We start from the raw sequence: 25654 nt of genomic DNA, 5'->3' as shown, positions 1-25654 counted from the left end.
TTCTGCCAAAAAAATATTTAATTTAAAACACTTTTGCTACATTTTTTAGTTAGAACCATGAGTTAGTTATATTATGAAAGTGTTTTTACATTGAGCTACATATTTTTATTGTGCATTAAATAATATTTTAAAATTAGGATATTTTTACCACATAATTTTTTTTCTACTGTATGTATTTCATGACACAATCATTTCCATAGAGCACCCAAGACCAACATAAGCACCTATTTGTAGTAATCTTCTCAGGTATAATATATCTTAGCATTTTGGCGAAAAGTATGTAACACATATTTTTATACGTATATTAAATTTGGCGATACGCATGAATACAAACGGCACTACATTGTTTGCTTTGCCCAAGTAGTTTCTAGAGTAGAGTGCAACTGAAAAGTTTAAAAATCTGCAAACTCATCAGTGGTGGTAGTGCAAATTGACTATTTATGTAGGTATAGTTTGACGACTTGTAGTAGAGTTTCCTTAAAAACCACAACTCGGTCGAAATAATCTCATCAGTTTCAGCCTTGTGGTTTGCTACTGTTGTCGTGGATTGACTTGCTTCCGTTGAGCTTTTCTCCTCGACACAGAAATATTGTATCTTGCCACCAACTGCATTGAAATCAAAACTTGTATTTTTTATAGAAAAACATTAAGTAAATTCTATTCCGAAAATTTATTTTTGAGTTGATGTAATAATACCTCAGACACGAAATCCGTGTAGATGACGTGGTTCCGCAAATTTTGCGATCTGCGCGAAGACTTGGCTTGATTAATTGCTTTTATGTTGTACTTCATGGCGTGAAATGGAATCGGAAGGGACGGGGATCGGATAGTTTGCGGGGTTTGCAGTCCCCAGTGTATCGCAAAAATCGGAGTGAGCACGAAAAATTTCCATCCCATGACTCTGGCTTCCAGCACCTGTTTGAATGTTGCATGAATTATTTAGTAAAAATTCAGACCATTAATTAATCACTTAAAAGTGTTGAATGAAGAAAATGTAGCATTCGTAATAGCAATTTATTGAGTCGAGTCCATGAAGCGAGTCATCACCGTTTTGTCGCGCATTCGTTCATTCATTCAACAACATGGTAAAATTTAAGGAGATTGAAAGTACAAAATTGTTATGATTACCTGAGAACTTCTCGTAAATCCGTATCCAACGAAGCGTTCATCATGTTTTGGAATATCGTCAGAACTGACGTAAAATGGCTCGTAATGATTGACTTTGCTGTCAACAATGTGAGAAATTTTTGTTGATTCTTCTTGAAGATTTGTCGACAACCAGCTACACGAACAAAACAAAATGCAAGATGAATTGTGACAAAATGTAAAGAATTTTATGTCCAACTACAATTTCCTCAATGAAATGTATAGCCAGTGTTTTGTACAATATTAACGGTTATTGTAAATCAACCCAAACTCACGCTGTGTAGTTGGTGGCCCAATGACCAAATTTATAAATCTTCAAATGAAATTGTCGTGCCATCCCTTTGCTTGCGTAAGAAGCCAGTTCCTTCTTCGTTTGTGGATAAGGCATTGATTTATCCAGCTCAAATACTGGAATTACAAAAGCGCATCTGCAAAAAAAGAGAAATTTAATAAAAAAAATTGGAACGACGACCTGCACGAATCGATGCTAGGTATCAATCTGATTATTATTTTAGGTTATCAATCATATATATTTGTACGTACTTTTGGCATTTAGAAGAAATGCTGTTGTAAAACGTGTTAATCATTGAGGAAGAATTTAATCTCGGGATGATGTCCACATCAGTCATGAAAACCCACGGCGTTGGGCAATTCTTAGAAAATAATGCAATTTGTAAGTGAGAGTCAGTAATTAATACTTAAATACTTTGCATGGGAGGATATGTGGATACCTTCCTGGCTATGTTCCTCATATGATTTTGAGGATACAAACCGACAGGCTCATGTTGCAGAAACTTGACGACAAGACTCGACATGTACTGATGGGGTTGTCCACAAGGGTGTTCATCGCTCATGACGTCGTAATAAAAGCTCTGGTTGGCATAATCGGGTACTTCAAACTCGGCTGGGACAACGACATGAACTGACACTGTCTGAAGGAACAATGCGCTGCATCGTCGCATATATGACATAAAAATGGATAAAATCCAAAGCTCGTCACCATTTCGTACATACACAGCGAGGGATATGGGCCCCAACCATTTCTCAGAGACTTCCCCAATCCAAGGAATTCTATCGATGGAACCCTGTGCAATATGCAGTTTGACTGTTTTAGTAAAAGTGAAAATATTCCAAAGTTCTAAAATCTATAACATTTCATCAAATCGCGAGCACTTCTTTCTTTCTCCCATCGTTGAAATGTATTACCTGCGTTGCGAGACAAACATTGTAGCTTGTCATCAAACTGCTCCACAAAGTTCCAGGCCATGTCCACTCGTAAATTCTGAGCTGTGGGAACATAGGAATAAAAAAGTGTTCATGTCTCCTGCTCATTTATTTCCTCGTTAGTATTCAAGATTTGCTTTGAAATGACTCTGTTTATGTGTTAAGCAATATTGGGTTTCATAATGGAGTGGTGACACGATACATACGTACGTAAGCAAGTCAATGTGTTATTTTGCTGGCCCAGGGTACGCTGATATCTACAAATGTATGTACCTACCTAGTGTAAAGTGCTTTGGATGGGCGTAACTACGTATTTTTCACACACACAAATTAGCATACCGTCAAAACAGCAAAGGGGTGATTGGTGGTCAGTAATGTTGGACTAGTAGTATCTCTAATATTGTCAGAGTAGGTGATTTTAGCTGCATTTATTTACTTACCATTCTCCGTTCGTCTAATCGTGCCCGAGTCCATTCCACATTTGGGAGGATGGAGTCAGTCTCATTTTCGCCACCTCCAGCAAGTACCACTGCACTGCTGCTGCTGCTTTTTGTCGCAACGGCTCCAGGTTTCGGAGCGAAAGGTGACACAATTTTATAGCAAACGGGAGAACTCTTGTCCCTCGCAAAGTTGATGACCTGATTGGCAGAGATTATCAGGATTGAGACGAGTACAACCGCTGGGAGGTGTCGATATAGGAAACGACAAATGCAGTTATTGACACACCATCGCATACTTGCAGTTTACTTTATGTTTCTGTACAAAACTATGTATGAATCTCGTCAATTACATAATATATAGGTAAGAAATTGGAAAAATCTCAATATTGCAGGTACAACAATATTAAAATTTCACCGTATTTGTCTGATTGTGCAATTTGCTTTTTGGCACTTGTTCGTGGCCACGTTGGGAGTAGTTTAATTACTTTTTGGCTTTGTGACGAGTGACGTAGCTCTATTATGTGGCAAGTTTTGTTACTTGTTCGTAAGACTGGTGGTAACATAATTAATTGTCTGCCTACAAAATTAAATTGTATGCTTATTATAATTCTCCTCGGGTATCTACATATTGCTAAGTTTTACTTAAATATTAATCGAGTAAGAAGAGGAACGAAAGCGTAAGAACGATCACATTTAAAAGGTGGAAATCCGGAAATGATGTAGCGACGGGAGAAATAATACGGGAGAAATGTTGCCTTTTTGTATGAGAGCCTATTATTTATCGTACCTTTGTACCCGGTTCCTTCTTGTTCATGAAGGAAACGCAGTCGCGTGTCCAAAAATCAATACAGCTCTTTTTAGCCCATCTGCCTTCCTTCGTCTTACGTGTGTACTTTCATTGCTCCTCCGAGAGAGAAGATATCCTAGGAAACTGTCGTCTCTCGTCCTGTTCGGAGGATCAAGGATGGATCGCTGGAGATCATTAGGAAGCAATCCATTCGACAAAATGTTACGTCGACATTTACAAGTGTGCAATTAGCGGCATCATGAAATCTCATCATACAAAGTGTAACTATGTACCATCATCATTATTTACAGATCAGAACCCGTGTTTTGTAATCCGTGAGCAACATTGGGGGGGGGATATTGATTTTTTCATTTGCCCGGATTTCTCCTGCAGAGAAGAAGTTAATGGAAACGCTATATTTAATGTGTCCAGACCTGATTTATGCATGACGAGAAAGCGTATGCATGTACTTCAAAATTGGTGCTGGTTAATGGAGAAGGATGTACAAATGAATAATTGCAGCGCTGTCAAGAAGTCCCTGTGCACGAAGAAAACCAATCTTTTTAATCAGTAGATCAAGTCCAGGAGACGATTACAATTTTTTGCGCACCCAAGTTCATGTCCGATTTGAATATTAACACTTTGTCAGCACTTTTGTTACACTGGAGTGGACGAGAAGGAGCTGATAGGATCATTGTTGTGTGATAATGTTGGTGTCGTGTGGCTATTTATTATTTACTAACTGCTGTATTATTATTATGGCGTGGCCCATCCCATTCATTTCGCATTATGCTGTAGTCGATACTTTTTTGTTTCTTTGACATGACGTCTTTTGTACTTTGCTTCGCTAATGAGGAGTCAAATTAACCATTCTATGCATACGATGACGATATGTGTTTATCTGATGGGAGTCTATGTGGTGGTGGTTCTGCTGTCGGTGCTGTATCGAGTAAAATAATTACGAAATATGTATGTACCCCGTACAGAACCGCATGCTCATAACGCATCCGGGTCCAGCCACCCACTAAGCAATCAATCTGCTAGTCTGGCAAGAATTTAGAAATATATCGGGGACCAAATGTTTGTTCAAGTTGGGTGAAATTAATTGATAATAAATTACAATAACTTGAGTATAATGCACTTAAATTTTTATTTCGCAATATATTTTTTGTACAGTACGAGTGATAAATGAATGATAAAATATGTTTCGTCCGGCGTCCGAAATCGGACATACTGAGATTTCCATTCGAAACTTGAAAACACATTGGAATAAATCCACGTTTTCAGTTTCGTATGAAATAACTTGTTGAATGACAAAGTAGTTATGAGAGATTGTACTATTTGCAATTGTTTGTTACATACAAGAGACCGTTAACGCAAGTAACCTCAAATTATAATTAACTAGTTATCGTTTTTAAAATCCCAGTAACCCATAATATTAAGATTTAGTAAGTTTATGAATACAAATTACGACATAAAGAATAAGACCGAGGCAGGCAAACGGAGTAATAATATACTGCATATTATTAGCGTTTGCAAGCATCGTTGTTGTTTTTTTAAACTATAAGTTCAAGTTATTTTGTAATTAGTGAAGCCACACATGTGAACTCCGCTGTGATAAAGTGTTTTAAAAATTTATCGCCAAACACTAACCGAGTTGGAGGAACTTCCTCACAAGCTCTGAAAATGTTTGAGGCAATGCTGTACAAAGAGGACTGCATAAAACTGCAGTAACGATTTTCACGCTAACAAAATTTAGCAACATTGTTTCTGAAAGGACGATCCTACTAGAGGATCTTAACAACCGTACGGGTGGCAAAATTGGTAAACGAGTCGTTGAGATCGTTCCGTCTTCCGCATAATTCCCTTCCGGTAGTACTGCCTGTAATGCAATAAATATTATTCAAAATTCCATTTTTTAATGTGACATTCATCCAAATCAAAAAATGAAGATTGCATCTTTAACTTACCGAATGGACCTGGAGAGCTTGTCGTAATTCATGGCTGGTCGATTTTTTCGAAGTCCCCACAAACGGGCGACTCGAACGCTGTCTTCAATTTTGAAAACGCCTCGACTTTGATCCAGCCAACGAATACAAGAGCCGTGTTGTTGTCCCGACTCGAGAAGAAGTTCTTTCAAAAACTGCCACAAATGAATATGTGCACCGCTTTTGGATCCATGGGGCCGAAGTTTTAACGCCGTCTTGCTGTTGTTCCCGGTCATCGCTGTTGCCGACTTTTCTTCGTCTTCTTCCGAATCGTCTGAGGGGAATACAAAATAATATTAATATATTAATTCAGATCAAGTGGCACCACCACCACCACTGTTGAAACAATATTAGTATAAATATTTACCGTCATCACTGTGTTTTGACACCGTTCCCACAGATGATGGATTGGAAGCGTTTGAAGGCAAATAATTTTCATGTGAGACGGTCTTTTCCGGAAACAACTTGATGTCATCCATCATGTCTGGACATACCGAGGCTGGTGATGATCCTCCAGACAAGTGATGCTGGTGATGACTTCCTCTCCCCGTGACTCCAACAATTGAAGTCAAATCAAATTCATGGCGAGGACTGTGAAGCATGTTGTGGTTCATAACCATGTTGTTGTTGCTGGCGTTGTTTCCATTCCATTGAAGAATCTTCCACAGTTCCAAACTCGCAAAGAGTTTGTCGCCATTGACGGAATCTCGAAGTCGAAATTCTTCCTCTGATAAGGAGCACAAAGTGCGTCCATCCATGTTCCAAAAATTTCGAAGGGCAGCACACACACTAGACTCACTAGTGGGACTGCTTTCCATGGATCGTAGGCTATAAACCAACCAAGATTGCACATCTGCAACGGACCACTGGGTGGGGTCTGAAATAAATGAAATAACAAGTTTTTCATACGTTGTTAATGTGTACATGTGAGGAAAATTTAACACAATTTTATCAACCAGTTCAACATCTACCTTGTCATTTCGTTCTTATTCTAATCCGCATTACAATTATGAGTCAGACTGTTTTGTTGCCTTGCTCAAAGTTCTGGCAGTTAGACGCCCCGCATGTCAAATATTTATATTTTATTGCGAAATCATAAATATTGGATAACAATTTAAACTTATCTAATATCAGATTAAAAAGTTCAGAAACGTAAACAAGCATTAAAATATATTCATTCTTGCATCAGAAACCAACACGTGTCGTTCAGACAGATTAAGAATCTTAGATAATTTAAGATTAAGACATGCCATTTAAGCTAATAAGTAGTTAATGGGACCCTACTTACTACTTAACTGTATTGCGGAATGTGCATACATAATATTTCATACACGCAACAAAAATAATCGATAGCCTTCATTTTTTGTTTCATTTTGCAAATCCAAAATGTCAGTATCTAAACAAATGAAATGAATCACAACCTTCAACTTGAACTTAATTCTGCTGCTGCGCACAATTGTTTAACTGTCTCTTTAACTAAAGTAGATACATAAATGTCTATAATTTTGCATCGCATCGTGTATTATGAAATGTGTCAGAGGCTCGTTAGCACATAAATCTGCCTTTGTTGTAGGAAATTAAACTAAATTGTGATCTGGACTGTTCATTCAATTATTTGTTGGCTGGTCAATTGATAAATATTCACCACAAGTTGATTCAAGATGTGATAACTTTAAGGAATGAGAAACTACCACGCCTGTTTTATCAAGGTCGTTTTACTCTGGGGTTTTTCTAGCTTTAGTCAGGGTCATGTAAACCCAATCCAAGCCTGAAACATACGCAGATGGCATTTTTTTTGCCCAAACTATTACTGCCCAGCTACAATTTTACCTTTGCACATCTGAACAAATGGCAAAACTGGATCAGCAGCGTATGTGTGGATAATAATCAATCAGCTATAACTTTATTGTTGCGGCTCAAAAATGTAATCAGTTGGGGTCACACCCAAAACCAATGGCATCCATATCCAGCATTTGTTCAGCTCAATTTGCACATATTTTATTTAATTTGACTGGGACGGAAAAAAATAATGGGTGATTACCATTTATTGATTGAGAATGGACCAGGTGAATCAACAACAGTATTTCAATCAACAAAAGCACCAGAAGCATAACAGTGCAGACCATTAAACATAACTTATTAATCCAGCAGACTGCAGAGACTTTTTTATGTTATTTGCGGTCAGAGGATTTAGATTTATTATAGCCAAAATCTGCTACTCCGTTATTCAAGATAATGAATACCTTGCTCATAAATTGTGTTAAATATTGAACCTGGTCCAGGATTATGTGCGTAGTATTTTATTATTTTGCAAGCAGGCACAGTCCTTCGTACATGCAACGTGAGAGTGATATTTATAAATCATAAATCACAACGAAAATGGAATGACAGACTAATTATTTTGCCGCATATTTTAGAAATAATGCTTGTTTTTTTGGAGAAATTTACCTTGTGAGATGGATAAAGTGTTGCATGTGTGTTGAACATCAGATCGCATTTGCTCATAGGCCAGGCTGAAGACGGGGTCCAATTCCATTGACCGATTTCCTGACTGGAGATCCGCAGCTGAATTGGATTTCTGTAAAAGGATTTCATTACATAGTTGTTTAGTGCGGGTTTGAATGCAGGTTGTAAAAATATTATGGCTTTCATACTCGTATAAATTAAGCCATATTTATTATTGAGACTCGTGTGTTCCTGTACTACAAATTTCCTACTCGGAAATTTTGGTCACGCAATGCAATCATTACTTAATTCATACTAACGAGATAACAGGCTAGCAAATTTACCAAGAAATTCTAATCTCTCCAAGTTTTAACTACATGTTTCTGTGTTTCAATTAGTGGTTAAATATACATCGTTGTGCAAGATAAGTGACGAATGAAGTATGAACAACATTAACTTTTATTATTACATCAGAACGTATTTACACGACACTAATTAATAATTTTCTACTATGTACATTTCCTTTTAGTCATGCAGTAGTGATTGCGAAAAAGAATTTGGTAAAAACCACTGCATGCATACGTTTAAAGGGTTTCCACTTGAGAAAGGGTACACACAATTGCATGCATTATAAAATTACAGAGGAAGTGGTAAACGTATGACTAATAACAAAGAGTAGAAAATGTTTACCAAGAATTGATGAAATCGGCCAAACCCACAATTCCGTTACAATAATGGCAGTTTGTGGACTAGTAGTGGTATAAAAATACATGCAATTCAACAGTGTAAGTCATGCTACACAGTGCAAAAAGGGATGGCCTCCCCATTGTTGTGCTCTCAGAATGAAAGTGATGCTAGCAAGATGACCTAACTGCTAACAATCCAAAAGCCCAAAAGATGCATAAGAGTAAAGGGGTGGAAATTGGGTACCAAAACGTTACTGAGAAGGCGCGTATGCATCTCTCTTACCATGATTGCATCCAAGTCATCATCGTTCACAGTGATGGTGGGGAGGAACTTGCTTTGGAATGTGGTGTCTTCAAGATAGTGTCGCAACAACGCGTTACGCTCATTTTGACCGACGTCATTGGAAGGTGAAAGTGTGGAAATCCCATTGTTGTTATTGCTGCTGCACATGATTCCACTTGGCAGCATTGGATTATTGCTTGCCGCAGCAGGAGTCATCTGGTCTCGATTGCTTGAAAACGACGGTTTCAAGCAGTCCGGAGAGAACGCCCGGAGTTCGGATGAAGGACTGGGAGCATAGAAGGACGTCCAGGAAGCCTCCAAACCCAAAGCCATGGGTGACGGTACGGTCGCCATGTCCCCGTCGTCATACGAATCTCCCAACAAAGAGAGGTCAAATGTGTCGGCCAAATTTCCATACGTGCAAACATCAAATGGTGTCACAGAAGAAGATGATGTGTCATAGTTTGAATAATTGCCAAAACTTGGTCCATTGCTGTTGTCGGGTTGAGGGCTGAAACCTCCTCCCGATGGCACCATTTGCTCCTCCACCTGAAACACGACGAGTAATTCATACATTTAGAAAACTAGAATAAAGTAGCTGTCTGCTTGGGGTCATCATCATTATTAGTTTTTCCTAGTGTGGAATTTTATTTCCAGTCAGCTCTTATCACATCCTTCACTAACCAACCAACCAGCATGCAATTCTCCATGAATGAAAATTAACCTTGTAAAAAACATTCGCCGACCAACACGCCACCGCACATGAATTTATCATCCTCCGCAGACAGCACATACAAAGAAGCGTTTGAACCGCTGCTGGCTGGCTGTCATGATGTAAGCTGTTATTTGAGCAGAGTGGAAATGGAATTGGACTTTATGACAGGTTGGGTCGCTGCTTCGATTTATTTTAAATCGAGACCTTCTGATGATCACATGAAGACTTCGTGCAAGAGATTTCTCACCCGAAACTCTCTGATAGGCCAACAAATAAATATAGCAACTTCTGTGTGAAAGTGGAAGATTCTCTCTCTTCTTATTTTCGTCAAGGTAAAGAGGTTAGGGACCGAATTTAGGACAGGTTTACGAGCTAAACCTTGTGGCCACTATTCTGCAACCTTCAGTTTCACCTGCATTGTTCTCCGCCTTCGTCTCCCCTCCTGCTTAATCTTGATAATGATGATGATGTCTTTGCAGCCAGGGGAGGGTGAGTGAAATTTAGAAAATATGCAGTTACTGTCCAGCAATAATGTATGCATGGGACAGATACATAAAACTGCTAAAAGAGAAACGTGCCTACTTCTTAATTTCTTTTAAAAGCCATAAAATCACTGTGTTATTGTCAAAAGAACGAAACCAACATTCCAACCCTGTCAAAAACAAAGCTGACAAAACAACTCATTAACAAGTACGACCAGGTCAACTCTGGGTTCAAATCCCACATACATTCACGCCTGGGAAAGATACATATATTTAGCTCCCAATTTTGTACGACACAAGTTCAACCACTTGTACATACACATCTCATATGTACAAATACACAAGTAAGTAAGTACTTACTTAAATATGTGATGATTATGATTATTATGCTACATTCACGTATGACAAGCGAGTGAGCCAGGCTTCAAAAAATGCAACTTGTTGCCCTTTCATTTAGCCAACAAGATATAATAATTTGATGAGTCAAGCCTCTTGGGTTGGAGGAATGCGAAAAAGAAAAATGAGATTCATTGCATGTACAATAAAACTTTCTAAAATATTGGGCTGCCCATCAACATCTCAACCCCAGCACCACCACCACCATGAGCACCATAAATGAAGAAAAAAGATGCAGCGTCTCTTTCTACTTATCGTGACTTCTCTACTCGTATTTTATTTTCTTCTTATTATTATCATGCTCTTGTTACAACAGCATCGTCACATTAATTTGCAACCCTCTTTCAATACTTGCCACCACCACTTGGCTATGCATCCCATGATGAGATGATGGGTAGCGTCAGGCAGAGAAGATGCCTGTACATACGTATAAAAAGGTGATTTAATGGATACCGATGATGATGATGGCGATGGCGATGCTCATGCTTGTAAAAGTATCGCTCGAATTAAAAAAAATGTACCAGAGTGAATATATAATCATCCTGCAGTGGTGGTTGATAGTGTCGTGCGAATGTGTATGGCAGAAAAGTACAAAGTATGCATGGTTTCTGTTCTGTGGCCGGAGGATGGATGATTGCTGCGGAGAGGTTAAAGTCACTTTTGTGCAGCAACCTGATATCTAATCTAAATACCAATAAAATACGCAGGCAGGCCGAGAAGAGAGAGAAAGAGACATGGTGATGAATTGATTCCTTTTTGTGTCTCACACATCTGTGTAATTATTATTGTGGAGATCAGCCATTACGTTTAGATTCATTCCCTCCAGCACTTTTGCATAGTTAGTTGGTTGACTTTGCACTTTTCCAAGCCAACTAACTCTCCCTCGTCGTAGCGTCCACAGTAAGTAATACACACGTAATGGAATATGTACGTGATACCAGACCACCATTTTTACCTGTTGGTTCAGATAGATGTGCTGGTTTATTAGCAAAAAATTAAGTGTGGTTGGTTGGTTGTGAGGCGTCGTCGTCGTCCTCGTCGCCGTGGTGGCTCATTCTTGGACCAAATTTGTTGGGTAAATCCAACCACCTCGAGAGTGAGATGTAATGTATGTCTGATATTATGGCATATTAATTAAATATGAAGTGGTGGTTTTACTCAACCGTGGTTTACATGTAACCTGTGCCTGCCTTCTTCGCATGTTTACGAAATTTAGTGGAAAAAGCTACAAATCTGTATAAAATATAGCCATTAAAATAGTCCAGATAACAAATAGGTAACTTATTGTGAGTAGTAGTGATAGTAGTAAAGAGATGTTTTTTTTCTCTACTTGTTTTTTAACTCTGGTTTATTTTACATGCCATTAACGTAACCTTGCTAATATGTGTCCAATACATTTTTCCTTTATAATCTATTGGCTGGCCTGGCATTGGGAATTGTTATTTTGGCATTTTGCTTAGTTGGACAGCAGAGCGACCCAAGAAACCAGCTCAACTGGTTTTAGAGAGAAGAAGAAGAGGAGAACAAAAGCTTTAAAATCCAAAACTTTACGGCTTTGGTAATAAAGTCAAGTCAACCGTGGTCAAATGATCCCCTGTCTCAAAACTCTTCTTCTTTTTCTCAAGGGTGGAACAAAGTATCACACAAAAGCACAAACTCTTCTTCTTCTGCTTAATCCTACCTCACCCTTCGGCACGACAGTATTATTGCAAAATAAGAATGGTATGTACATATCTTGATGTGGTCTCGTATCTATCTCCACCATGGTAATATAGCCCCAAGAAGTTGGTGATGTCGTCTTGCTGTGCAGGTTTATGCATACGTCTCATAATGTGAGGGCTGGTTTTTCATTTCAAGAACAATGAATTTCTCTTTCCCAGTTGCCATAATTTTTTGTTTTCTATCAAACACGATCCACCTATTTCACGCATTCATCATCATCACCAACATGTAACTCTGCCAGGTAAGTGAGTATGGTATGTAATGTAGGCATGGGCAAACAGGTACCTAAAATCTATCTCTAATCATACATATAAATCTGACCATCATCGACTACAAAATGCATGTACCTCCTCCTCCTCTACACAACAATGCGAATTCCATCGACTAAATAACTGACAAATGAATATAAATCGAAGCCAATTGGTTTTTTGTTAAACTTTCATCATCATCATCACCACCACCATTTTATATCTGGCTACATGCTTAGATACTTATTACATAGATCTGCGTTTTAGTTTCGATAATGTTCTTAATCCACGACGAGTCTTTTACACTTTTACACTAACATGGTACATGGGCACCTGCTCTCCGATTTAAATTTATCCATGCATATCGTCACGCAAAAAAAGAACCAACCATTACAAATCTCACAACCTTCGTGGTGATGTCTGAGCGAATTATTTGTCATTTCATGGGAAAATTATGTACAACGTAGGTCATGATCACGAAACATTGGCGCAAACAAAGAGCATAATTTGCCTCTGATCTGGAACTGTAGGCAGAAGAAGATGCGTGACAAAGAATGCTAAAATTAAAGCTGAGAGAGAGACCACTACAACTCAAGACCGGTTTGGAACAATTAACATGATTTAAACAATACAATTGCTACTCCCCCGTATTCGTACGTACGAGTCGTTCTGTTCTGTTGTGCTCATTATGTGGTGATATAAATGGATTATGATTATGAGGTAATAGTAATAACTATATTTTGTGCTAATTTTACGAGAATTGTGTTATCTTTTTACTTAAAAATAGATCCCGTACTTTGAATAAATTTTAACTTAGGGAGAACAAAAATGTGTACGTCAATTACCTTCATTTTATTCGCAAATTTATCCCGTGAGCTGTGAACGAACGCTGATGATCCCACCATTTTAGAGCAAGCGTCACGTCAATTCCTCTCAGTTCCTCCCACTTGTTGCGTTTCCGAAAAAGAAAGTCTTTGCCTCGTCTCACTGATAAAACTTGACCTCTTTGACCACAACAGTCGTAAGTTGTTGTAATAACATTGGTACTTTTTCGAGTCAAATGTGGCACTTGGTTTGCTGATAACTGAGGATGATGAAAGTAAAATGTATGTTTTTTTTTGTGAGGCGTTATTAAGGTGGAAATTCGCAGCAGCAGAGGTGTTCGTTATCCTGAATGCAACACGTAACTAACCACTCGAAAGAAAATGGTTAGCGTAAAGTATGGATGATGATGATGATGATGATGATAGTAGTCTCCCAACATTCTAATCGCTTGGTTTGACTATGCATTGTAGTGACCTACTTCGTTGTAGTATTGGTTAAACTCAACCCTTTCGCGGACCATTATCACCACCCCTCGTGCAAACCCATGTACAAGAAGGTCTCATCCAATGACGGCCTGGGGATTTCTCTCAAGAATAAATATGTACAGATACGACACTGGTAAATAAGCATATGCCATCCACCACAACCACGACGACTCATCTCTCGTAGGCAGGCAGATCTTGTATCTTGTGAAGGTGAGAGAGAGAGATAGGATGAAAATTATCTGCACACAAGTATGCATACATTTCTGCGCTTGATTGGTATTATGTACATAAAGCATGGCAGAAGTAAGTGGCATGGTCATTTATAGCTCCAGTGTAATAAAGTCCTAATAATTTATAATGAATGGACAGGTATTTATTCAATTGTTATCAGGCAGGTGACCACGTTGCGTAAATAGTTTATTTGTATAACGTTATTTATGTAAAACTTATTCATGCAAAATCTACAGTTTTGTTGAACATGATTTTTGTTACTTAAGATAAATCTTAATATTGAATCTTAATATTTGTACTATGAAAATTTGCAAAATGCATGCTGATACTCGGTCAGTTTGAAGGAAAAATAAGTTGGCATTTCAACTAGCTTAATTTACATATTTAGTGTTTTTCATAACTTGGGCCAAATATTTGACCTTGCATTGCATACTTTCCCTATCTAAGAAAATATATGTAGGATGGATGAAATGTAAGATGAAATAATGCGTATGGATGAGGTTCATGAATGGTTGAATGTCAAAAAGGTTCAAATGATTTCAAATATTTGCAAATTTATTAACTAAACAGGAACGTCACACATTCATACTCGTAAGATACGCTGACATAAAATGGACTGCAATGTTAGAATTAGCACACTTGATCAGATACAATTATTACGATACTAATTATGATAGTAGGGTGTGTATTTGTATATTGTAATATTATCATGACTTGGAAAGTCAAAGTGAAAAAACTTTTGCCCACGACAACATCTCAACATTCTCCACATTCGCACTTGTTCTTATTTCAATATGTAATCAAAAAGCCAAAGTTTCGCGAAAAATTCGACGAACTGTCTTTCCCACTGAGGTAGTAGATGGTGGCGAAGTAGTTGAATGACTGACCTGAGTAGGTAAAATATAAACATTGTTCAAGTATAACACATTCGAGTAATAGCTTGCCATTGTGTTGAATGAGTATTACCCTAAATAAATACGGTTGAATATCGGGATACGACGTATCAAAAATAAGATCAACCTCGCTTTGCGCTGGGATCTTCGGGAGGTACTGGATAAATGGGAACAACAGATAGAACAACAGTCTGTGATTATCCGTTCTTAAGTTTTATATTTCCATTTATTACGAACCTGCTGACGGTTCATCACTTCCGTAATCAGAACCACTTTGTCACCCACGAGTTCGCCCAAGTACTCACGATTCATTTGTCGTTCTATAAAAAGGCATAATTATTATTGCATGATTAAGATAACTTTTTACCCTTTTTAGATAATCCCTTACCGATCTCACTACGTATAGGCTTGATTTCAATTCGAACCGTCCAAACCTCCCACGGCAAACACTCCGGAGTGAATGGCCAGTTAACCTTCTTCTTATTGTAAAATTCTAAGGAGATCTGTCCCGATCGAATTCCATTTTCGGTTACATTTCCAGGATCACGAATCGCTTGATCAAACGAAGTGACAAAGCTGTTCATTCGTCGAACCAGAGAGCTGGAATTGCATCTCACCTATAGGTTTTTTTTATAAACACAAATTTAATATCTCCACAAACTTTACAACATTACTTATCCACTTACATAAGTGAGATCGATGAAATCGCAATCGATATCCTCATATCCAACCGTCCCAATGGAATATTTTCCCTCCTGACGATAGTGAAATTTTCCGAGCGTGCGATGGAACAAAACCGAGTGAAAAATGCAGTTGACAACCTCTTGAATTTGATGACATTCCGTGGTCTGTTGTGAACATGAGCAACAAATGAAATAAAATGCATCCAGTAATTACGCTCAGTTATGTAATAAAATAGCTAAAGTTAAATGCTAAGTAGTTGGTACTTACAAAATCGAATGTCTGCGTTCGAGCGTTCATCCCGAAGATTGTCAAAAGCGCATCGTATGAAAACCAGCCCTCCCACCCGTCTTCCGACCTCCTCGTCAACCCCAGGGAAAATTTGCTTATTTTTTATAATACCGTTGGTAACGTCACGTTTTGTTAGTCTGTCAAATAAAAAATCAGTAAATGCCCTAAATGCTTACTAAACGTGGGCATCATCCGATACACATTATCAACTGATCAACTGACACAAATTATAGAATTTAAAAAAGAAATCTAAATTTATAATTCAGTGATCTAGCTTGATTTGCGTTAAATAATTGTGCTAGCATAAATAACGAAAAACAAACAAATTCAACAAACTCAATATCAATATTACCGTAATCTGAACTAAAACTAGAGTTTATAGATCAAAATCAAAAACTTTTGAAAGCTACACAATTTGACCAACTAATAATGAAATACAAATTGTATTTTATTATAAAATAAACGTTCGATCCATTCCTCAGAATTATTTCGCTATCATCTATAAAATTGTCCTTCTTCTCGCCCTCCCCACTTACCAATCTGTCTTGTCGACGATGTCCGTTAGTTTTTAGGAAAGTTGAAGCAGGACAAGTGAAAGAAGAACAAGGACAAAGAATATTTTTATGGAAACAAAGCAAAGAGGAAAAAGTTGTGAATGATTTGCTATTCGTTTTACCACAAGCGCTCCACCATCACCACCATCATCGCAGCTTGTCCTTACCCTTTTTCCTTCTCCTCACACCCCAACCGATCGACCAACTTACGCACACTTACTTACTGTAACACAATAATGACGTTGTGGACTACCATTTGGATAATCGTTCAGACTGACCAGAAGAGAAGCTGTATGCTTCTTCCCCTCATGATTTTGACAAAATTCCCATTTCTCATATTGCCAGAGAAAATCAAAAATAGACACTTTTTTCATTTTGTAACAAGGGTTTTACTTGCATGGAAGAGCATGTAAAACCGTTTTACATGCACGTTTCGCTAAAGGAAATCCACAAAAATGAGTGAATTTTAACCTGGAAATTACGGTTGAGCAGTATCCTTGAAAACTATCTAGTTTGCATTTTTGTATGAGGAAAGTTATAATTTTTTTCTGGCAGTGATCAAAGTGAGATATTTAAATGGAAGTCACACAACTTGTTCACTTACTTAGAAACACTTAATGAAGAGAGAACGGTATTTTTTTCCTTTTAGCACCTCGCACTCACTTACATGATTTTATATTTCTTGGTCCCGTCTCATTTTAGATGAGATTGACCGACAATGTGCTACTTGTAAATATTCTGGCAGGAGTGGTAATAAAAAGTATTAAATGGAGGGATGGATAATAAGTGGTCCGTGTAACAAGCACACTCAAACCGAAATTAAATTAATCAATGCGTATCGTCTTCTTTGTCAGAACCATTAAATGACTTGGTTGTAAATGGCAGACAGAAAAAATGAAGTGAATCAAAAGACCTCCCAAAAAGTGAAGTAAATATGTATTTATTGGGGAGTGTATGAATCTATGACCTAAATGGAATGGTCGCATGTTGAATTTGGATGGATTGTTGAGACATTCAAATTTGAATTTTGATTGAGAATTGGTAATTAGTTGACCGTTATGATAATTAAGTTGTGTCTATTGCAAAAAATGCTATGCCATGCATGTTTATGCCAAATACGATGTAATTGTATGACATTTTATGCCCTGTAGTGATAAAGGAGTTCTGATGATTTTCATGCAATTGTAATGATGGAATAATGGTAAGATGAGATAAAGAAATGCGATGCTTATGACAAATAAACTATAGAAAAACACAGGCAAGATACAATTGATTTATTAAGTAAAAAAAACATTTATCTAATTTAATATATAACATGAAATCTTTACATTGTCACATACAATAATCAGTCCAAATCTATTTTTACGTTGTTAAATACAATCAGTCAAAATTATCAGTTAAGACTAGGTTACAGACTAATTAAAATTAAAACACTGTGATGCGTCCATCGTTGTCGAGGGCAGCGATGAATCCAGATTTGGGGAGGATGGCGACGTCCGTGGGGGTTGAGAGGCTGGTGTTGGCGTTGGCGTAGAGGGGACCGTGGATGGTGGTGATGGTTCGGATGAGGATTCCGGTGGGGGTGAAGACTCGGAGGACGTTGTTTCTCGTGTCGGCCACGATCAGGTTCCCAGCTTCGTCGACCTGAAGTCCGGATGGGCGATAGAGGATTCCGGGTGGGATGAAGGGCAGCAGGGTCAGTTTGGCATCCGTGAATCGAAGCTGGTTTACTTGGTGGAGGTTGAAGTCCGAGACGAAAAGAGTGTCCCCCGTCAGGTTGAAGGCCAATCCACGAGGATAGTTGAACACCGCCAGATGTCCTCGTCTCCCAAAACTGCCTAAAAATGTCCCATCCTTGGCGTTTAAGATCTGGATGCGATGGTTGTCCTTGTCCGAGACGAAGATCCGATCCGAGTGGACATCATAGGCGAGGCCGACGGGTCGGAAGAATTCTCCTGGTCCAGATCCAAATTGTCCAACGATGAAGTCCAAAGCTCCATCCGGTTGGTAGACGATCAGCATGTGGTTGACCCGGTCAGCGACCCAGGGTCAGCAAGGGTCCCAATTTGTAGTCTTCAAGGCAGCAGGAAGGTCCAGTCCACAAAGGCAAGGAGGTCCAGGCAGAGGAGGCAAGGTGAGATTCCGGGGAGTCCAGGCAGCAGGTCCAGTGAAGGTGTTGTCCGGTCGAGAGCTTCCAGAAGTGTGGATGCTGAGTGGGGTGGGCGGAGCCCTTTTATTCTCCTCCGTTCACCCACTCGCAAGCACAAAACCCGACCTCCGCGACCCAATTCCGCGATCCAACCCCACCACCGATCTCCGCGATCTGACATCGCAACTCATCTACGCGATCCAACCCCACCGTCAAACTCCAGCACCCAACCCCACGATTCAACTACGCGATCGAGCTCCAGCACCCAACACTGTGACCTGGTTTATATTTGGCATCAATATTTTGTAACTCAAAACCTTCAAATGATTGTTCAAGTAAAGTCTGAAACATGATAACATTTATCACCTTATTATGAAAAATGGGAACTTGAGACGACTAATATTTAATCCTCATAAAACTAACTGATTAATTTCAATGTAATGGTATATATGAGCATTTTTCAAATGTGACCAACAAGACGATTGCAAAAATATTCTCAAGATTTCCACAATAAATATTTGTCCGCAATGTAATCCACCTATCCAACTTAATATTTATTTACGTATTAATGAATTCTTTAAGTTTTACCAGATACTGAAATCAATAAATGTCAGTGTGTTGGCCACTTGCTTTTTAGTGCATTTTACTTGCAGAAAACTGAAGTACTTGAGACTTTACAAAATGCCGTATTAAAATAAACTCACCTTAAAATAACCCTGCTTAACAAGATACAAAATCTCATTAGCAATAGCACCATGATTATCTAACTGTGTAAATTAAACTTATCCTATTACTCTTCTGAATTAGTCCGGAGTCCAACGTTGGGATGCTGACACAAAGAAAGAAACCGCAAAGTGAGGGATTTCCAGCTTAATAACAATATTGAGTCATCGATACGTCTCTTATTAAAGAAGAAGCAGCATCAGTAGCAGATAAAAGACGTGCCAGGAAACCAACACCATCACCGAAGCCAGAACACAATGGGAAGAGGAGGAGCGTTTCGAGATTGATTTTTGAGATTTTTTGCGACCACCCAGACTCTGGGCCTGGTCTTCCCCTTTCACGGGCGGATCCTTTTCCTCATCTCCACCAATCGATCCTTCCGGCCAGATCTCACCCTCGTAACAGACAATCGGATCATCAAGATATTTACTCACTCGAATCTCGTCTTCATTCTCTTATGTCTCTCCAAATCATCAACACTCACCAAATGCCAACAAGCCAACTTTCCCATCAAGGCACCTTTCTCTTTCATGTCCTCCCTGCACGACTTCAGCCACCAATTTCTGCACGTCTTTATTATCAAGTTGATCATCAAAGTACGGCGACTCAATTAGAAATTGATCTGAAAAAAGTGAGAAATTCAAAGTGTCATTCATCCTTTGCAAAGCTGTAAAGTAAGAAATTGTGCCTCTTTTCACACCACGAAGCTAAAAGAGAAGAGTGTAATTGAGCAGTTCTCCGTCTCAATTTGCAACTAAACATTTTTTAGTCATAACATTCTCGAAGAAAAAGTTGACATAGGTATTTGTCTCAAATTACAAAAAGTGCATAACTTCTCATGACTCGATACTATGCTAAATTCAGTCAAGCTTCATGACGGCTTGTGGTCAATCGGCCTAGCGTCTATGTTCAACTGGTCTCCGACCTCGGGGTCGTCACAACGTGAGCCTTGTGAGAGTGGGAGTGGTGGTGATGGTGAGAGTGCCAGTGAAAAAGTAAGCCTGGACAGTGGTAATAATAATAATAATAATAACAGTGGTGGTGGGGTAAAAGAGCAGAGGTCGAGGCAGCAGAATTTTGACCCGTCTGCATTATACCACCATTTTCCTTTTTCGACAAATTTTAACCTCCTACGACCCGAATCGTGCAAGGAGAGCATTATGAAGAACGCAGGAGGAAAGTCTTTCACGATCGACTCTCTGCTAGGAATTAATGCGGCGCAGGTTGCAATTCAGAATAGAATTCATGCCGGAAATCGCGGTCGCGCTGAGGAATCTTCCATCGATGGAAATTGGAATTTGGATAAGCACCATGGGTTAGATCACTGCGGAGAAAATAGGACTTTTAATCCAAGGAAGGAACGACATGCGCCGTATGCAAGGTCAAGCAATGCAGGTAAGAGGTCGTTATTAATTCATATTAATGTGTAGTTACTGCTAAGTGATAAATATGTAGTTTACGGGTGATCTTTCTCACGTGACGTTGCGATATTTTCAGAAATATACAAAACAAATAGATGGTAGTTTCTATTAAATATGTAGATCAATTGTGTGGATAGTAGGACATGAAACAAAGAAAATGTATCACCCTCATCAAACCCCACATTCTTAAAAAAGTACGTCAAATGATGGGAAATGCCAAACTTTTAACGAATCAAAGCTACATATTTAGCAACCAAATTAATTTTGGTCAATGTGATAGGATCGCACTACGGAGTTATTTGATGCACACATTGCATTGAAAATTGTGTAATGTATGACTTTCTTTTATCATTGAGGTGTAAAGTCCCATGCAGTGGGGTGCCTCATTGAAATAAATCAAATCAAATCAAATCAAATCATTACAAATTAAAGGTCACAACGAAAATACAGTGCATGCAAGTGTCATACATTCATCCATTTTGTCATAAATAAATCCATGAAAACTATACCATCTAGTCAGAAAATTAAAATTTTAATAAGTTGTCAGCTTTTCTCATCCATATCGCATTGAGATTTAAGCAATGTCAGCTAGTCCTGCTTATAGCTTAAAGCATTCCGATGATAACCTTATAAATTGTACATAGATAAAATGAGTGAGAAGCCTCAAAAAAATTCGAGGAGGACAACGAAATCCAAGAGGGTTCGAACTATTTTTACACCGGAACAATTGGAGAGGTTGGAGTCAGAATTCGAGCGACAGCAATACATGGTGGGGCCTGAGAGACTTTATTTGGCATCGACCCTGTACCTTACCGAAGCGCAGGTAAGTATACTTATCCACATTTGAATTCAGTTCATATTCCACTCCAGAGTAGAATGAATGCACATAGTTGACTTGTTTTTATGACGGTAGGTACGTTTGCGTAGGTGAAAGCATTATAAAAAAATCAATTGTCTATACTAATTTTTGTATTTTTTTGTCTTCCAAAAAAGGTTAAGGTGTGGTTTCAGGTTTGTCATAAATATATTTTACACTACGAATATGTGCATATATACATATTGCATGTATATTAATATATGTATGTGCATGTCCAGAATCGTAGAATAAAGTGGAGAAAGCAACACCTGGAAATGCAACAGCAACGACTCGCCATTTTCCGATCGCAGAGTTCGCACTCGCACTTGGACAACCGAGAGGATGACGTCTTCGAAGACGACAGTGATGATGACGAAGTATCCACAAAATCGCAAACCCCACCCCCGTCAGACTTCTCCTCCTCCAACGCTGGGGGTGGTTCGATACCCTCCTTCACAGGAAGTCTGACTGCTCAACAACTTCCGGTGATGGATGCAGGACCAAGTTGTCCTCCTAACAAAATGTTCCCAGGATGCACACCAACTGGTCTGAGAAATTACACGAGAGGAGGAGCCGCAACATCCCAGGAGTGCAATAAAATCGGAAATTTCCTGCACAATAGTGACCACGGTGGTGGTGGCGGTGGGTGTGACGACTCCTCGTCCTACTTGGCACACCATTCTCCGTCTCTTGAGTGATCAAAGTGAATGCAGAACTTTGCAATAACAGACAGAATAGAATTTATCAGTGCCAAGAATTCTGAGGTGAATATTTCAATCGTAAATATAAATATGTATTGAACGAAGCAGACGCCTGACAGAGATGAGTTTATATTATAGCTTTGAGCTATTACCAAAAATATAATCCAGTAAATACTCAGTGCAATGTTTATCGTGTAACGTAAGACAAACTTGTTCAGATTTTTGTAAGGTGATTAAAATATTTGTGATGGAAAACTAAACTTGGTAAAATCTTGTGTTGAACTTTTTCCATTTTAAGAGCGAGGAAATTGTTTGCATGTTAATGAATTTGATTATCCAGTTTCAGTTTCATGAAATTAACTTGTTGTGGCCAATTTACATGATTAAACGTATGCCATGCCATTGTCCATTAAACTTGGACTGTACTATGCTCGTCCATGCCGACAAATGTTCTCATATTTTTTAATTGAGCATCTTACAATGTTTACTACGATATAAATTTGCAGAAGGTGCAAATATGAGGTTATCACCAAATCAAAAAATTCGCACCTTTCTTCACTAGCATGATCTGCTTTACAATTCAGAAATCTGCATCAGTAAATCTCATCATCAAATCAAACATGAACCGGTCCCTACTAAATAGTTGCCTATCCTAATCACAGAGATGAACGGCCGCAAGAATCAATGGCATAAAATACTACTACCGTTATTCATAAAGAGCGAGAGTTCACTGTCACATTGAACTTTTAGATATACTAATTGCAAAACATCCCCAATGACATCACAATGTTGAGCATAATGATTACATAGAAAACAGGAACAAATCCAGGATGTGTTTCAACCGGGTGGGTAGTAGCAGCAGCCCTATTCCCCTTTTCTCGCATTCAGCAAACCGAAATTACATACATTCCAGAGTTTCGGAGGGGAGAAAAATGAGAACACTTGAAGTAATGTGTTGTGATTACCTTTTGTAAACAAGGACAACAATGCCCCCCACACCACTCGAGAGTCCGTGACGCCCATAATCCCCTAAATCCCGGTTGTACTAATCGTAGCCTAGCCACAATCCAGTCCAGCCGTGGTCACGACAAATTTCCTCCTGACAGCAATTGGTCTTCCCTGTTAAAAGATCCATCCATCCAACATTCTAGTCCATATCCATATTTTGACAAAAACCGTACCAGCATAATTTACATTCATTGACAACAATGCTGGCAAAAGTTGACAAGTTTGGGAAATGTAATTATGAAAAGAGAGACGAGGGTTGATGACGCCATGTCATATTTACATGTTATGAAATATGTATTATGAAAACCCAACAGGATGACTGTTGGCTACTACTTGGACCAAAGTTGGCTGGTTCATCTGAGGTTGTTGAAAGAATGCTTTATGACTCTGTTCTTGGTCCTTGTTATGCAATAAAAATATCATTTCATTGTCATTTGATATCATTTTGGTTTCAGTTTGCAGTCCTTTCATTTCAGATATGAACATGAACCATGAATATTGAATTCTGCCACATTCATTCATTTTGCTGCCGTTCTACACGAAACTAATAGATGACACGTACACAAATGCATGCTCACCAACTAAATATCATACCAAATCCATACACACAATAATGTTATAACTGTGATGGTGCAATTATTCAACTCGTTTTGAGTTCTGGTGATGGTGCAAAATGAAAATATCGGAGAACAAATACCGATTGTGTCCTGTGTCCATTTATCATCAAACAAGTGGTGCACGTGTTACTTTACACAAGTTTATTGGCTGGGTTGATGGACGCTTCACTGATTATATGTTCCATCCAACAAGGGGCCCAGCCTTGAGGACTCTTAATAATGACTTTTCTACCAGCAAGCTCGTATAACCATAATGTTTAGAGGAGGAGAAAGTTTAATGCTTTATTATCCCTTATCGAAACGTATCAAAACCAAGTGGAGGAGGGCGAAGGGGAAGCCGCCGCAACAATGTGGAAAAGAATTTCATAATTACTCGAGCCATAATAAGACGTAATAAATGTCATCGCATTACAGCAACTTTTATTAGCTCCACTCGGATAAAAAATGATTCTTCTTCTTCTTCTTCCTTTCCAACAACTTATTTTTGTGGTTCTTTTATCTCCGCGTCCTTTCACCAACCAACTTGTTCCCAACTGCTCTTTTTGGGTCGGTGGTCGGGTATATATAGTCATGCTGCTGCTGCTGCTCATTCAGGACCGAATATGGTGGGTACTTTTATCATTATTGAACTTTTCCTCGCCAAACCACCAACCAAACCATGAGCCATCACTCAACGTCTCTCTCCAGCTACAGATTAATATTTTATTCCTTTGTGAATCACTTTTGTATCATACACTGACAAATTGCATTTTTGTTTAGTTGGCCTCAACTTAAAATCGTCGTGTCATTCAAGTAAGGATGGCTTTAATCTTTTACATGTATTCCATTCGCAACGAGGCTGAAATCTGCCATGGGTTAGTTTCTTCTTCGAACGTGCTAATTCCTGAGAAAAAGAGGGGAGGGAGGAGAAGAATTTGGGTGTGTTTGGGTTAGTTTTTGGCTGTGGAGAAAGTGATGAGGTAATTTTAAATGGTCGTATTTAAAGTGAATGATACGCAATAAGTGGGGGATGAGACGCATGTTAGTGATGCCGATTGTGAGCGTGGTCCGCGTGGGAGAGGAGACGACGAGGTTAATTAGAGCAGGACGAATGAAATAAGTGGCAGGTAATGGGTGGCTTGGTCGGAATTAAATTGTCATTGGGTAAACAGGAGAGGCTTTGGGTTCATTTGATTGGGGCGAAGGTGAGAGGATGGTGGTAATTAGGCTGCTCTCTCTTCCTGTATCTATCCATCTCTATCCCACCAGCGGACCGTGCCACTAAATACTTTGGACTTGATAAAGAAAGGGTGATGGTGAAATTGTGGAGCGGGATGGTCTCGGGGAGGGATGGAGAGAGGAAAGTGGATTCATTAGGAGATAAATGTTGGATAAATGGGGAGGGAGCCGGGCCGCATCCACGCGAGAGGAATTCCAAGCATTTCAATTAATCCCTCGTCCTTTGTGAAATACTCGGCCGTTGCCAGTGTCAAAAGAGCTCCTCTAAAAAAGTCGGCATAATAAATTTACCTTTCAAAGGGACCATGACATTATTGGTCTTCAAGGGCGGAAATTGTACGGAGCGGGATGCGGAGGAGAATCTTGGCCTCCTTTATTGACTACTTAATATATATTAATGTCCAGCCTCCTTGAATGATGTACCTCATAAAACCGAACT

The 25654-nt window shown here is 38.9% G+C and overlaps 4 protein-coding genes and 1 long non-coding RNA gene across 6 annotated transcripts; 1 reads left to right on the top strand and 4 right to left on the bottom strand.

Moving 5' to 3' along the window:
• Nucleotides 1-3596, bottom strand: LOC110851083 (beta-1,4-glucuronyltransferase 1). The gene is made up of 8 exons (XM_022098719.2): nucleotides 2811-3596; nucleotides 2353-2433; nucleotides 1878-2231; nucleotides 1690-1799; nucleotides 1422-1574; nucleotides 1129-1282; nucleotides 697-915; nucleotides 1-606 (listed from the first exon to the last, which is right to left on the bottom strand). The coding sequence occupies exons 1-8, from the start codon at nucleotides 3102-3104 to the stop codon at nucleotides 532-534; spliced, it is 1440 nt and encodes a 479-aa protein (XP_021954411.1). The 5' UTR covers nucleotides 3105-3596; the 3' UTR covers nucleotides 1-531.
• A 1127-nt stretch (nucleotides 3597-4723) lies between these two features.
• LOC110851276 (DNA-binding protein D-ETS-4) lies at nucleotides 4724-13761 on the bottom strand. Its single transcript, XM_022098990.2, has 6 exons — nucleotides 13408-13761; nucleotides 9000-9548; nucleotides 8034-8163; nucleotides 5953-6462; nucleotides 5568-5859; nucleotides 4724-5479 (listed from the first exon to the last, which is right to left on the bottom strand). Exons 1-6 carry the CDS (start codon nucleotides 13465-13467, stop codon nucleotides 5395-5397), a joined length of 1626 nt encoding a protein of 541 aa, XP_021954682.1. The 5' UTR covers nucleotides 13468-13761; the 3' UTR covers nucleotides 4724-5394.
• LOC118436032 lies at nucleotides 10028-13401 on the bottom strand. The gene is made up of 2 exons (XR_004835142.1): nucleotides 11114-13401; nucleotides 10028-11009 (listed from the first exon to the last, which is right to left on the bottom strand). It is a non-coding gene; the product is annotated as an uncharacterized LOC118436032 (long non-coding RNA).
• An 876-nt stretch (nucleotides 13762-14637) lies between the features above and the next one.
• LOC110851130 (autophagy-related protein 101) lies at nucleotides 14638-16667 on the bottom strand. 2 transcript variants are annotated; one of them, XM_022098773.2, is made up of 7 exons: nucleotides 16505-16667; nucleotides 15948-16105; nucleotides 15683-15844; nucleotides 15385-15613; nucleotides 15234-15316; nucleotides 15070-15153; nucleotides 14638-14990 (listed from the first exon to the last, which is right to left on the bottom strand). In XM_022098773.2, exons 2-7 carry the CDS (start codon nucleotides 15975-15977, stop codon nucleotides 14904-14906), a joined length of 675 nt encoding a protein of 224 aa, XP_021954465.1. In that variant the 5' UTR covers nucleotides 15978-16105; nucleotides 16505-16667; the 3' UTR covers nucleotides 14638-14903. The 2 variants fall into 2 exon arrangements, with proteins under 2 accessions (XP_021954465.1, XP_021954466.1); XM_022098774.2 differs by lacking the exon at nucleotides 16505-16667 and adding an exon at nucleotides 16321-16478.
• A 3181-nt stretch (nucleotides 16668-19848) lies between these two features.
• On the top strand, nucleotides 19849-22618 carry LOC110851082 (homeobox protein Hox-A1). The gene is made up of 4 exons (XM_022098717.2): nucleotides 19849-20789; nucleotides 21460-21638; nucleotides 21809-21826; nucleotides 21911-22618. Exons 1-4 carry the CDS (start codon nucleotides 20246-20248, stop codon nucleotides 22367-22369), a joined length of 1200 nt encoding a protein of 399 aa, XP_021954409.1. The 5' UTR covers nucleotides 19849-20245; the 3' UTR covers nucleotides 22370-22618.
• Nucleotides 22619-25654: the final 3036 nt, after the last annotated feature.

The sequence above is a fragment of the Folsomia candida genome, unplaced genomic scaffold, assembly GCF_002217175.1.
Source record: "Folsomia candida strain VU population unplaced genomic scaffold, ASM221717v1 Fcan01_Sc006, whole genome shotgun sequence".
Classification (NCBI taxonomy): Eukaryota; Metazoa; Arthropoda; class Collembola; order Entomobryomorpha; family Isotomidae; genus Folsomia; species Folsomia candida.
The sequence above is the reverse complement of the archived record's forward strand: the minus strand, read 5'-3'. Positions and strand labels throughout refer to the sequence as shown.

Excerpts from the sequence above, each read along its gene's own strand:
- LOC110851276 (XM_022098990.2), bottom strand. The coding sequence starts at position 13,467 with ATGGTGGGATCATCAGCGTTCGTTCACAGCTCACGGGATAAATTTGCG. Across the intron at positions 5,860-5,952 it reads GTCAAAACACAGTGATGACG|ACGATTCGGAAGAAGACGAA; the intron begins GTAAATATTTAT and ends TATTCCCCTCAG. Across the intron at positions 5,480-5,567 it reads AAGCTCTCCAGGTCCATTCG|GCAGTACTACCGGAAGGGAA; the intron begins GTAAGTTAAAGA and ends ATTGCATTACAG.
- LOC110851130 (XM_022098773.2), bottom strand. The coding sequence starts at position 15,977 with ATGAACGCTCGAACGCAGACATTCGATTTT. Across the intron at positions 15,845-15,947 it reads GAACGCAGACATTCGATTTT|ACCACGGAATGTCATCAAAT; the intron begins GTAAGTACCAAC and ends TGTTCACAACAG. Across the intron at positions 15,317-15,384 it reads GCCTATACGTAGTGAGATCG|AACGACAAATGAATCGTGAG; the intron begins GTAAGGGATTAT and ends GCCTTTTTATAG.
- LOC110851083 (XM_022098719.2), bottom strand. The coding sequence starts at position 3,104 with ATGCGATGGTGTGTCAATAACTGCATTTGTCGTTTCCTATATCGACAC. Across the intron at positions 2,434-2,810 it reads GATTAGACGAACGGAGAATG|CTCAGAATTTACGAGTGGAC; the intron begins GTAAGTAAATAA and ends ATGTTCCCACAG. Across the intron at positions 1,283-1,421 it reads TGGGCCACCAACTACACAGC|CTGGTTGTCGACAAATCTTC; the intron begins GTGAGTTTGGGT and ends TTGTTCGTGTAG.
- LOC110851082 (XM_022098717.2), top strand. The coding sequence starts at position 20,246 with ATGCTAAATTCAGTCAAGCTTCATGACGGCTTGTGGTCAATCGGCCTA. Across the intron at positions 20,790-21,459 it reads TGCAAGGTCAAGCAATGCAG|ATAAAATGAGTGAGAAGCCT; the intron begins GTAAGAGGTCGT and ends AATTGTACATAG.